Source organism: Oncorhynchus gorbuscha, linkage group LG06, assembly GCF_021184085.1.
Source record: "Oncorhynchus gorbuscha isolate QuinsamMale2020 ecotype Even-year linkage group LG06, OgorEven_v1.0, whole genome shotgun sequence".
Taxonomy (NCBI): domain Eukaryota; kingdom Metazoa; phylum Chordata; class Actinopteri; order Salmoniformes; family Salmonidae; genus Oncorhynchus; species Oncorhynchus gorbuscha.
The window spans coordinates 31,042,709-31,056,132 of NC_060178.1; the positions used below are offsets into that span (position 1 = coordinate 31,042,709).

Consider the following 13,424-nt stretch of genomic DNA (forward strand, 5'->3'; position numbering starts at 1 on the left):
CTCAAACGTACCCCATTCTTTCCTTAAAAAGAACACACCCAGCTCCCGTTCTCTACTAGAATAGTGTTCTATGTCATGTTCTTGTCCCTGACTGACCGCTCCACACCCCCACCCCTCCAGAGCCGAGACAGAAGACGGCACCTCTGAGAGCTGTGGCAAAGCCAACGAAGACATGCCCTCAGCCAAACAGAAGGTCAAGGGTCAACCCACCAAGAAGAAGAAGGAACCAAAGAGTAAGACACGGGAACCTTACATGAAGTTCTCACTCAGATTACCACCCACCAGCATGAGAGTTTCTAGCTGTGGGTGTGAATCTGTGAGATGAGGTCAGATGTTGAGTGTGTGTGTACTGTATGCAACGTTATGTAGGCCAGTGTCTCTAGCAGTGAAGCTGATATGTGTGTTTATCTCTTTTCTCCCATTGACCCTAGACAGACTGGCATTGCTACCGCTCTCATTGACTTGATCTTATCTTAGCCATAACCACATGCAATAAGATGAACTAACATAAAATATGTTTTCAGATGTCAACATGTTTTCTTAACTATTTATCTTCCGGTTATCTTTTCACAGACCCATATATTGAGACTCAGCCTCCGGTAAGGAAGATTCTTTTGATTGGTTGATAGCTTTAATATTTGCCCATGTTTGACCCAGGCCTGCGTGACACACAGTACACGCTCCTCTATCTGTCAGACACTTCTCTGCATCCATCCTGTGGGGATCGAATCACCCAGTGAAGATCTTATCAGACATGACCCTCGTCTTCCTATTGTTTTCAGACGAAAGGAACATCCAGGGGTGGCTGGTCTTTCAAGAGGCCTGCTCCGGAAAACCCAGAGGAGAAAGATATGAAGAAGAAAGAAAGACAACATCTGGAGAAGGAGAAGAAAGAGCAGAAAGAGAGAGAGAAGAAGGAGCAGAAAGAGAGAGAGAAGAAGGAGCAGAAAGAGAGAGAGAAGAAAGACAATGAGATGAGGAAGTTTAAGGTGAGAAACCCTTAGAGGAGAGGAGAGGAGAGCGGAATAGTGTTCTCGGTAGTAGAAACCCGTGTGATTTCATTCCTTCAAGATGGTAGATTAACTGAACATCATGGCTACATGGTAGTAACGTCACTTATCTTAGAGCGATGTATTCACATGGTTAACTTTCATTATTGAGCAAAACTCCCAATGACGTCTATGAACGATTTTCGCAGAAGTCACTGTTGGATCTCAAGTCTGATTACTAACGACAAGAGAGGGAGTGGGATTCATAGGAAACATCATATAACCCTAACCCAAGTGTTGCTAGTACACACAGTGCACACTACACTACAGCGCTCAGTAACACAGATTAATACACAGGGTGATATCAACAGTAGCAGCCCCTCTAGCAGAGTAGGACATTAATGTCAAGCCCAGCTGGATTCACAGATTTACATTGCATTCATCGCACTCTACAGTCGATACAGCATGGGACCGCTGAGATGATATTTTCACTGTGTGTGCATGCAGATAACAGGGCAGGAGGAGGCGATCTATCAGGCTACAGTGACAGTAGCATCTAAAGGACGTAAGGACCACCTGGCTGTGAAGAATAGGGACATCGTCAGCATCATACGGACCACAAACTGCCCCAAAGGAAAATGGCTAGCCAGGGACAGCACTAATACATGTAAGTTACACACCGACCTAACCACTGACCTCTGACCTCTACACAAATACAGATGGGCATAAAATGAGGCAAATAGTTCAACATCTACAGTAGTTGCTTGATTGTGGGATTCCAGACAGGTTGTTGTGTTGTCATTACTTGAAGACCTACTGTATGTGAAAACAGCCTTGCAGGTGGATTCAACATGTATGTGTGTTTACAAACTATCTGTGTGTATAGATGGGTACATCTCAGTTATAGCAGGTGTAGTTAGTGTTATATCTATGTGTGTGTAGATGGGTACATCTCAGTTATAGCAGGTGTAGTTAGTGTTATATCTGTCTGTGTGTGTATAGATGGGTACATCTCAGTAATAGCAGGTGTAGTTAGTGTTTTATCTATAATAATAATATATGCCATTTAGCAGACGCTTTTATCCAAAGCGACTTTCTGTGTGTGTATAGATGGGTACATCTCAGTTATAGCAGGTGTAGTTAGTGTTTTATCTGTGTGTGTATAGATGGGTACATCTCAGTTATAGCAAGTGTAGTTAGTGTTATATCTATCTGTGTGTGTATAGATGGGTACATCTCAGTAATAGCAGGTGTAGTTAGTGTTTTATCTGTGTGTGTATAGATGGGTACATCTCAGTTATAGCAGGTGTAGTTAGTGTTATATCTATGTGTGTATAGATGGGTACATCTCACTGAGCCAGGTGGAGTTAATGTTTTATCTGTGTGTGTATAGATGGGTACATCTCAGTTATAGCAGGTGTAGTTAGTGTTATATCTATGTGTGTATAGATGGGTACATCTCACTGAGCCAGGTGGAGTTAATGTTTTATCTGTGTGTGTATAGATGGGTACAGCTCAGTTATAGCAGGTGTAGTTAATGTTTTATCTATGTGTGTATAGATGGGTACATCTCACTGAGCCAGGTGGAGTTAATGTTTTATCTGTGTGTGTATAGATGGGTACATCTCACTGAGCCAGGTGGAGCTGGACATTAAGGAGATGTTGAAGCTGGGGAAGAAGGCTTCTCGTGCCATCAGCCATAAGGACAGCAGTACTGTGGTAGAACAGGGAGGAGAGCTGGCCAGGATGGGCAACAGGACTTCCAATCACTACCCACTACAGGACGATGCAGGCAGCTGTAAGTACTCCACTGTCCACAGTTATTCATTTAGTTCACGTTCACACAAGTCATATTGTGGAATCCAAATGACATGTATCCCTTTCCCGCAGACAATGACCAAAGCAGCCTCTTTGGCTTCCTCATGGGTGGAATGTTATTCATATTTTTCATCATTAATAAAGATTATTTCAAAGAATCCGATGAAAATCTTGTGTTTCTATGTCAAACAATTTTGTTACATTTCAGTCTTCTGAGATGTACATAAAGTGTCATTTTGGATGCAAACTCAAAATTGAATACATTTCCACTTTATATCTGACATGGTACAGGTGTCATCTGTTTTGTTTTTAAGCCCATAACCACGTGTGTGAGGTGTATACTTTTGTTTCAATGTAGATTTGTTAAACGCTACCAAGAAACACTGCAGTCAAAAGTTAAACTGTGTGTGTTCGCCCTCAGTTACAGACGACAGTGAGGAGTGGGCGAATGATGACGATGAACCGCTCTCCTACCCCATGGAGGAAGATCCTACAGAGAGGTCAGTGCACACTGCAATGTTAACTGTTTGAACAGGCATGTTTAGATGTGGGGACTATTCACCATTGGGACTATTCAACAGGGGCCCGGTCCCGATTTAGGAATCGACATCTTTCCTACGCACTTCTCAGTATTTGATATTCAGACGTAACTTTTTCAGTCACTTAATACGCTCTGCAGGTGTGGCTACCCTGCTCTCTCTGAATACATTACATTCAAACGCTGAAAACCCTCCCACTTGCTGGCCAACAGAGTTTCTCATGGAGTCTCCATTCAATTGGGTTTTCAGTACATTTATCTTAAGCCATCCCTTTGCAGTGTACCTTTTAATTCAAATTTCGTCGACAGTCTCAATAACTTATCCAGTTGAAGTCGGAAGTTTACAGACACCTTAGCCAAATACATTTAAACTCAGTTTTTCACAATTCCTGACATTTAATCCTAGTAAAAATTCCCTGTCTTAGGTCAGTTAGGATCGCCACTTTATTTTAAGAATGTGAAATGTCAGAATAATAGTAGAGAGAATGATTTCTTTCAGCTTTTATTTCTTTCATCACATTCCCAGTGGGTCAGAAATTTACATACACTCAACTAGTATTTGGTAGCATTGCCTTGAAATTGTTTAACTTGGGTCAAACATTTCGGGAAGCCTTCCACAAGCTTCCCACAATAAATTGGGTGAATTTTGGCCCATTCCTCCTGACAGAGCTGGTGTAACTGAGTCAGGTTTGTAGCCCTCCTTGCTTGCACACGCTTTTTCAGTTCTGCACACACATTTTCTATAGGATTGAGCTCAGGACTTTGTGATGGCCACTCCAATACCTTGACTTCGTTGTCCTTAAACCATTTTGCCACAACTTTGGAAGTATGCTTTGGGTCATTGTCCATTAAGGAAGACCCATTTGCGAACGTGTCTTCTTCCTGAGCGGTATGACGGCTGCGTGGTCCCATGGTGTTTATACTTGGGTACTATTGTTTGTACAGATAAACGTGGTACCTTCAGGCATTTGAAAATTGCTCCCAAGGATGAACCAGACTTGTGGAGGTCTACAATCTTTTTTTCTGTCGCCTCGGCTGATCTCTTTTGATTTTCCCATGATGCCAAGCAAGGAGGCACTGAGTTTGAAGGTAGGCCTTGAAATACATCCACAGCTACACCTCCAATTGACTCAAATTATGTCAATTAGCCTATCAGAAGCTTCGAAAGCCATGACATCATTTTCTGGAATTTTCCAAGCTGTTTAAAAGACACAGTCAACTCAGTGTATGTAAACTTCTGACCCACTGGAATTGTGATACAGTGAATTATAAGTGAAATAATCTGTAATCAATTGTTGGAAAATATTACTTGTGTCATGGACAAAGTAGCTGTCTTAACCAACTTGCCAAAACTATCGTTTTTTAATTAACAATACATTTGCGGAGTGGTTGAAAAACGAGTTTTAATGACTCCAACCTAAGTAAGTGTATGTAAAGTTCTGACTTGAACTGTACATGGGGAGAACAGGTTGAGAATATAGGGATGAATGAAAGAATACCATCACCTCGGCAGGTTCAGCCCTACAGAAACACATAGCTTGGATCTCCACATTTCATCCATGCAAATTCTGAAGGCAAACAATGAAAATTTGGAATAATAATAAAAATACTGTTTCACATTTGTCACATTTGTCTCCAGGGACCATAAGGAATAATCATCGAAGACAATTGCTATGCATATTTAAAATTCCCTTCTCCAAACGGATTGCTCATTTACCCAGCTCATCAATGTATACATGGAGAATGCTGTTATTTCTATTTGAAGAAATAAAGTAGATGTGTTCTCCACCTTTAACCGGCAGATTCGCACCGAGCTTAATTCATGTTTTCCTCGAGCGTAAAGGTGGCGGAATTATGAGGGAATTAAATCCAGGTCAGAATACAGTGTATCTGTAGACACCCCTCCCTCTGCCACGCCTTCATTTATTAGAGCTCCACCTGAAATGAAAAAGGGTGAATTTGCATGCTATTCTCATGCTTAAGTAGGCCATCATTGTAAAGAAGAATGTGTTTTCAACTGACTTGCCTAGTTAAATAAATGTGTAAAACATTTTTAAAAAGTATGTTTAAGGTCAGAATAGAATAGAGAAAAGCTCATAAAAAGGAATCAGGTTCACTTTACGTGCTTAACTCTGGTCCGAATCGGGGCCCAGGGGAGTGTTATGGTGAAGGCTTTCACAGTGGGGACTATTGTCCTTTGATGTCAGGAACTTTGAATCTGCATGACATCACTATTCTCTTCTGCAGTGGCCACATCCAAACAATCTCCAAGACGGGTGAGTCAAGCCACTAGGTTTCAATGATCGATCAATGAGCCATGACTGACCTCAGCTTCCTGCATGTTCTGCTTATCTTTTCTTCCCTGTTTTAAATACCTAAAATACCTTTGGCTGATTACATCTGTTATTGTTTGCATTATTGTGTGTGTGTGTTTACTTCCTCCAGGAAGCAGAGAGCTTAGCGTCCACCACCAACAAACACAGAATTACGCCAACATAGATGGAATGGATATGCAGTGAGTCATGCACACACACAGATAATAAGACAAGGATTTTAATAGTATTAACAATATTCTATCCATTAGCTAGCATTTCTCCCGTCTGATGTCTGTCTGTTCTGCAGGGTGAAACATGAAGCACTTCAGAAGCTGGCCACTTTCTTCCACAAACCTGTTGTAGAGGAACCCATCAGGAGGTACATACAGTATAATTGCACACACACACACAGATGAAGATAAAGGTGAATGAATGTTTCCTTTGATGCTTACCTCTTGTGTTTTGTTTTCTTCTCCATCTCTCTTTCTTCTCCTCCCCATCTCTCTTTCTTCTCCTCCCCATCTCTCTCTTCTCCTCCCCATCTCTCTCTTTCTTCTCCTCCCCATCTCTCTCTTTCTTCTCCTCCCCAACTCTCTTTTACCCTCCATCTCTCTTTCTTCTCCTCCCCAACTCTCTTTTACCCTCTCCATCTCTCTTTTACCCTCTCCATCTCTCTTTTACCCTCCATCTCTCTTTTACCCTCTCCATCTCTCTTTTACCCTCCATCTCTCTTTTATCCTCTCCACTCTTTTATCCTCTCCATCTCTCTTTTACCCTCTCCATTTCTCTTTTACCCTCTCCAACTCTCTTTTACCCTCCATCTCTCTTTTACCCTCCATTTCTCTTTTACCCTCTCCATTTCTCTTTTATCCTCCATCTCTCTTTTACTTCCATCTCTCTTTTACCCTCCATCTCTCTTTTATCCTCTCCATCTCTCTTTTATCCTCTCCATCTCTCTTTTACCCTCTCCATTTCTCTTTTACCCTCTCCATCTCTCTTTTACCCTCTCCATCTCTCTCTTTCTTCTCCTCCCCATCTCTCTCTTTCTTCTCCTCCCCAACCCTCTTTTACCCTCCATCTCTCTTTCTTCTCCTCCCCAACTCTCTTTTATCCTCTCCATCTCTCTTTTATCCTCCATCTCTCTTTTACCTTCCATCTCTCTTTTACCCTCCATCTCTCTTTTACCCTCTCCATCTCTCTTTTACCCTCCATCTCTCTTTTACCCTCTCCATCTCTCTTTTACCTTCCATCTCTCTTTTATCCTCCATCTCTCTTTTACCCTCTCCATCTCTCTTTTACCCTCCATCTCTTTTACCCTCCATCTCTCTTTTACCCTCTCCATCTCTCTTTTATCCTCCATCTCTCTTTTATCCTCTCCATCTCTCTTTTATCCTCTCCATCTCTCTTTTATCCTCTCCATCTCTCTTTTATCCTCTCCATCTCTCTTTTACCCTCCATCTCTCTTTTATCCTCCATCTCTCTTTTACCCTCCATCTCTCTTTTATCCTCTCCATCTCTCTTTTACCCTCCATCTCTCTTTTATCCGCCATCTCTCTTTTATCCTCCATCTCTCTTTTATCCTCCATCTCTCTTTTATCCTCCATCTCTCTTTTACCCTCTCCATCTCTCTTTTATCCTCTCCATCTCTCTTTTACCCTCTCCATCTCTCTTTTACCCTCCATCTCCATCTCTCTTTTATCCTCTCCATCTCTTTTACCCTCTCCATCTCTCTTTTACCCTCCATCTCTCTTTTACCCTCCATCTCTCTTATCCTCTCCATCTCTCTTTTACCCTCCATCTCTCTTTTATCCGCCATCTCTCTTTTATCCTCCATCTCTCTTTTATCCTCCATCTCTCTTTTATCCTCTCCATCTCTCTTTTACCCTCTCCATCTCTCTTTTATCCTCTCCATCTCTCTTTTATCCCATCTCCATCTCTCTTTTATCTCCATCTCCATCTCTCTCTTTTTACCCTCTCCATCTCTCTTTTACCCTCCATCTCTCTTTTACCCTCCATCTCTCTTATCCTCTCCATCTCTCTTATCCTCTCCATCTCTCTTACCCGCTCCATCTCTTTTACCCTCCCCATCTCTCTTTTATCCTCCATCTCTCTTTTATCCTCCATCTCTCTTTTATCCTCTCCATCTCTCTTTTATCCTCTCCATCTCTCTTTTACCCTCTCCATCTCTCTTTTACCCTCTCCATCTCTCTTTTACCCTCTCCATCTCTCTTTTACCCTCCATCTCTCTTTTACCCTCTCCATCTCTCTTTTATCCTCTCCATCTCTTTTATCCCTCCATCTCTCTTTTATCCTCCATCTCTCTTTTATCCTCTCCATCTCTCTTTTATCCTCTCCATCTCTCTTTTACCCTCTCCATCTCTCTTTTACCCTCTCCATCTCTCTTTTACCCTCCATCTCTCTTTTACCCTCTCCATCTCTCTTTTACCCTCCATCTCTCTTTTATCCTTTGATGCTTACCTCTTGTGTTTTGTTTTCTTCTCCATCTCTCTTTTTCTCCTCCCCATCTCTCTTTCTTCTCCTCCCCATCTCTCTCTTCCTCCCCCCATCTCTCTTTTTTCTTCTCCTCCCCATCTCTCTTTTACTTCCTCCCATCTCTTTTACCCTCCATCTCTCTCCATCTCTCTTTTACCCTCTCCATCTCTCTTTTACCCTCTCCATCTCTCTTTTACCCTCCATCTCTCTTTTACCCTCTCCATCTCTCTTTTATCCATCTCCATCTCTCTTTTATCCTCTCCATCTCTCTTTTACCCTCTCCATTTCTCTTTTTACCCTCCCATCTCTCTTTTACCCTCTCCATCTCCATCTCTCTTTTACCCTCCAACTCTCTTTTACCCTCCATCTCTCTTTTCTTTTCCCCAACTCTCTTTTATCCTCTCCATCTCTCTTTTATCCTCCATCTCTCTTTTACCTTCCATCTCCATCCTCCATCTCTTTTTACCCCTCCATCTCTCTTTTACCCTCCATCTCTCTTTTACCCTCTCCATCTCTTTTACCCTCCATCTCTTTTTACCCTCTCCATCCTCCTTCCATCTCTCTTTTATCCTCCATCTCCTCCCCTCTCCATCTCTCTTTTACCCTCCATCTCTTTTACCCTCCATCTCTCTTTTACCCTCTCCATCTCTCTTTTATCCTCCATCTCTCTTTTATCCTCTCCATCTCTCTTTTATCCTCTCCATCTCTCTTTCTCTCTTTTATCCTCTCCATCTCTCTTTTACCCTCCATCTCTCTTTTATCCTCCATCCTCTTTTACCATCCATCTCTTTTTATCCTCTCCATCTCTCTTTTACCCTCCATCTTTTTTATCCTCTCCATCCTCCATCTTTTATCCTCCATCCATCCTCCATCTTTTTATCCCCATCTCCATCTCTCTTTTCCATCTCTCTTTTATCCTCTCCATCTCTCTTTTACCCTCTCCATCTCTCTTTACCCTCCATCTCTCTTTACCCTCCATCTCCATCTCTCTTTTATCCTCCATCTCTCTTTTACCCTCTCCATCTCTCTTTTACCCTCCATCTCTTTTACCCTCCATCTCTTTTTACCCTCTCCATCTCTCTTTTATCCTCCATCTCTCCCCATCTCTCCTCTCCATCTCTCTTTTATCCTCTCCATCTCTCTTTTATCCTCTCCATCTCTCTTTTACCCTCCATCTCTCTTTTATCCTCCATCTCTCTTTTACTCTCCATCTCTCTTTTATCCTCCATCTCTCTTTTACCCTCCATCTCTCTTTTATCTCTCCATCTCTCTTTTACCCTCCATCTCTCTTTTATCCTCCATCTCTCTTTTACCCTCCATCTCTCTTTTATCCTCTCCATCTCTCTTTTACCCTCCATCTCTCTTTTATCCGCCATCCTCTTTTATCCTCCATCTCTCTTTTATCCTCCATCTCTCTTTTATCCTCCATCTCTCTTTTACCCTCTCCATCTCTCATCCTTCCATCTCTTTTTATCCTCTCCATCTCTCTTTTATCCTCTCCATCTCTTTTTTACCCTCCATCCCTCCATCTTCTTTTACCCTCCATCTCTCTTACCCTCCATCTCCATCTCTCTTACCCGCCCATCTTCTCTCTTTTATCCTCCATCTCTCTTTTATCCTCCATCTCTTTTTATCCTCCATCTCTCTTTTACCCTCCATCTCTCTTTTACCCTCTCCATCTCTCTTTTACCCTCTCCATCTCTCTTTTACCCTCTCCATCTCTCTTTTATCCTCCATCTCATCCTCTCCCATCTCTTTTATCCCTCTCTCATCTCTCTTTTATCCTCTCCATCTCTCTTTTCTCCATCCTCTTTTACTCCATCTCTCTCTTTTATCCCTCCATCTCATCTCTCTCCATTTACCCTCCTCCATCTCTCCATTTTTTTATCCTCTCCATCTCTTTATCCTCTCCATCTCTCTTTTACCCTCCCATCTCTCTCCATTTATCCTCCCCAACTCTCTTTCTCCATCTTTTTCTATCCTCCATCTCTTTTTATCCTCCATCTCTCTTTTATCCTCTCCATCTCTCTTTTACCCTCCATCTCTCTTTTTTATCCCTCTCTTTTATCCTCTCCATCTCTCTTTTACCCTCTCCATCTCCATCTCTCTCTTTATCCTCCATCCATCTCTCTTTTTCTTCTCCTCCCCAACTCTCTTTTACCCTCCATCTCTCTTTCTTCTCCTCCCCAACTCTCTTTTATCCTCCCATCTCTCTTTTATCCTCCATCTCTTTTTACCCTCTCCATCTCTTTTTACCTTCTCCATCTCCATCTTTTTTACCCATCTCTCTTTTACCCTCCATCTCTCTTTTACCCTCTCCATCTTTTTTTACCCTCTCCATCTCCATCTTCTTTTACCCTCCATCTCTCTTTTATCCTCCATCTCTCTTTTACCCTCCATCTCTTTTACCCTCCATCTCTCTTTTACCCTCCATCTCTCTTTTATCCTCCATCTCTCTTTTATCCTCTCCATCTCTCTTTTATCCTCTCCATCTCTCTTTTATCCTCTCCATCTCTCTTTTATCCTCTCCATCTCTCTTTTACCCTCCATCTCTCTTTTACCCTCCATCTCTCCATCTCTCTTTTACCCTCCATCTCTCTTTTATCCTCTCCATCTCTCTTTTACCCTCCATCTCTCTTTTATCTCTCTTTTTATCCTCCATCTCTTTTTATCCTCCATCTCTCTTTTATCCTCTCCATCTCTCTTTTACCCTCTCCATCTCTTTTTACCCTCCATCTCTCTTTTACCCTCCATCTCTCCCCCTCCATCTCCATCTCTTTTACCTCTCCATCTCTTTTACCCTCTCCATCTCTCTTTTACCCTCCATCTCTCTTTTACCCTCCATCTCTCTTTTACCCTCCATCTCTCTTTTACCCTCCATCTCTCTTTTACCCTCCATCTCTCTTATCCTCTCCATCTCTCTTATCCTCTCCATCTCTCTTACCTCTCCATCTCTCTTACCCTCTCCATCTCTTTTACCCTCCCCATCTCTTTTAACCTCCATCTCTCTTTTACCCTCTCTCTCTCCCTAATCCCCAACTCTCACTTTACCTACTGTCTCCCTTTGAGAAGACCTGAAGAACCTGAACCAATCAGTAAGTGAAGAGCTACGTATGGATTCTGTGTACTACACATTCCACACATCAGCAGCCAATAAAGCAGCCAATAAAGGTTGAGAGAATGCTGTTGGAATTTATTGAGTTCAATTGAAAGGAATCCACTTTCTACATCTGACACACTAGTGTGGAAAAATACCTTTACGTTTAAAACATTATCCTTTTTTACTTGCCAGGCCCCGTGGAGATAGAAGAACCAGTGTACCCGTAAGTAGGAGAGGAAAGAAATGTCACATTGTGTAATCTGTTGTCAAACTAGTTTTCTGGGCTTGGATTGTGAATGTCATTGTGTGTGTGTGTGTGTGTGTGTGTGTGTGTGTGTGTGTGTGTGTGTGTGTGTGTGTGTGTGTGTGTGTGTGTGTGTGTGTGTGTGTGTGTGTGTGTGTGTGTGTGTGTGTGTGTGTGTGTGTGTGTGTGTGTGTGTGTGTGTGTGTGTGTGTGTGTGTGTGTTTCTATGTAGATGGAAAGTGGAAACAGATTTGGAGCTTTCAGACATGATTCTTTCTCCTCCTGGCCCGTTTGCAGACGACAATCAATGACACTTAGTAGACTACCAACTACAGGTAAAAATGATACTTTACATTAGTCAGCCATTAAGAATCATTGATCAGTCTGTCAATACCAGTATTTACTAGCATTGATGAGGTCTGCGTCTGTCCTCTCTTCTATGAGCAGTTGGAGAGCAGAGGAACAACGGCAACATGGTATGTTGTCGAGTGCCAGTCATCTCCATGACAATCACTCAGGTAACGGAGACATGGAGGATCGTTGTTTGGACAACCTGCAATTGGATGGACTATTTCTCTGTTATAATATTGTTTAGGCCAGGATTCAACCCGAGAGCTCTAGTCAACAATGCAGACGAAGGCAATGTTACCGTCTTTGCGGAGACCTCATTCAAGATAAATGCTGCAATGTCGACTCAATTGGAAATGATCTTTAAAATGCCAATAACGCTATAGGGTTTCAGATTGAATCTCTTGTTCTGATGTCCATCCAGGGTTATGGAGGATGAGGTGAAGGATACAAAGAGAGCAGTTCTGTTTATACTAACTCTTCAATAGTTTTATACAAAGACTATTATGGGATACCATGCATAGTGTAATGTTTGTTTACAGGTGTTTGTGTTTGGCTAGATGACAATTCAACAGTCTGTATCCAGCTACTGTCGCTGTCTAAAATGACAGCCTATTCCCCATGTAGTACACTAACTTTGACCTAAGTGACACAGGGTTAACCACATAGGGCTCTGGTGAAAAGTGGTGCACTACACAGGGAAAAGGATGCTTGCCATACTGTATGAGATGTCTGGTTTATATTCCCTGTGTATTTCCCATTAAGTATTAGAGAGAGAGGGAAGTAATTTGATGATGTAACCTTTAGTTGAAGTCCCGTTCATTTAGCTACCAGCTCTGCTGGTTGTGATCTGGCGATTCAATAAAAAACACAACTCAATCAGTGGTCTAGTGTATAGGTCAGTTTAATTGTGTTTGACAATAAATACTCAGTAAAGTGCAAATCAGAACAGCAACGCCATGCAATGCATAGAACACAGAAAAGCCCACCTCAGACGGAGGGGAAGAGGTACATTCCGCACACACAGACAGAAGAGAAGAACACTTTGGTTCCAGAAGTCTGGATACGGTGACAACACACCTTAACCCTTGGAAAGAGGTACACCTTACACTGACAGAGTGGGTGTGTATTACTTGAAGTAGTATGTGTGTGTAAATAACAGAATATAGGGTCATTGCTGTGAGTAATTGCATGAGTGTAGCAGCAGGAAGGAGAGTTTCTCCCTGACCTTGTAGCAGCTATAGTCAGACACAGTGTTCAAAACATTAAGAACCTTCCTAATATTGAGTTCCACCCCTTTGTCCTCAGAACAGCCTCAATTCGTAGGGGCATGGACTCTACAAGGTGTCAAAAGCGTTCCACAGGGATGCTGGCCCATGACTCCAATGCTTGTGTCAAGTTGGCTGGTGGACCATTCTTGATACACATGGGAAACTATTGGACATGAAAAACCCAGGAGCGTTGCAGTTCTTGACAAACTGACACGCCTGGCACCTACTACCATGCCATGTTCAAAGGCACTTAAATCTTTTTTCTTGCCCATTCACCCTCTGAATTGCACACACACACACACACACAC

The 13,424-nt window shown here is 42.3% G+C and overlaps 1 protein-coding gene across 1 annotated transcript in view; it reads left to right on the top strand.

The window, feature by feature from the left end:
• The window catches only part of LOC124038662 (FYN-binding protein 1), a 35,220-nt gene extending 22,047 nt beyond the window's left edge, over positions 1-13,173 (top strand). Inside the window, exons 7-19 of the mRNA XM_046354764.1 lie at positions 121-233; positions 574-599; positions 783-989; positions 1,497-1,656; positions 2,605-2,787; positions 3,229-3,307; positions 5,593-5,621; positions 5,791-5,860; positions 5,968-6,039; positions 11,226-11,248; positions 11,446-11,476; positions 11,730-11,832; positions 11,945-13,173. Of these exons, the coding sequence (XP_046210720.1) occupies positions 121-233; positions 574-599; positions 783-989; positions 1,497-1,656; positions 2,605-2,787; positions 3,229-3,307; positions 5,593-5,621; positions 5,791-5,860; positions 5,968-6,039; positions 11,226-11,248; positions 11,446-11,476; positions 11,730-11,808 (1,072 nt within the window). The 3' untranslated portion in view covers positions 11,809-11,832; positions 11,945-13,173. The remainder of the gene's footprint in view (positions 1-120; positions 234-573; positions 600-782; positions 990-1,496; positions 1,657-2,604; positions 2,788-3,228; positions 3,308-5,592; positions 5,622-5,790; positions 5,861-5,967; positions 6,040-11,225; positions 11,249-11,445; positions 11,477-11,729; positions 11,833-11,944) is intronic.
• The last annotated feature ends 251 nt before the right edge of the window (positions 13,174-13,424 follow it).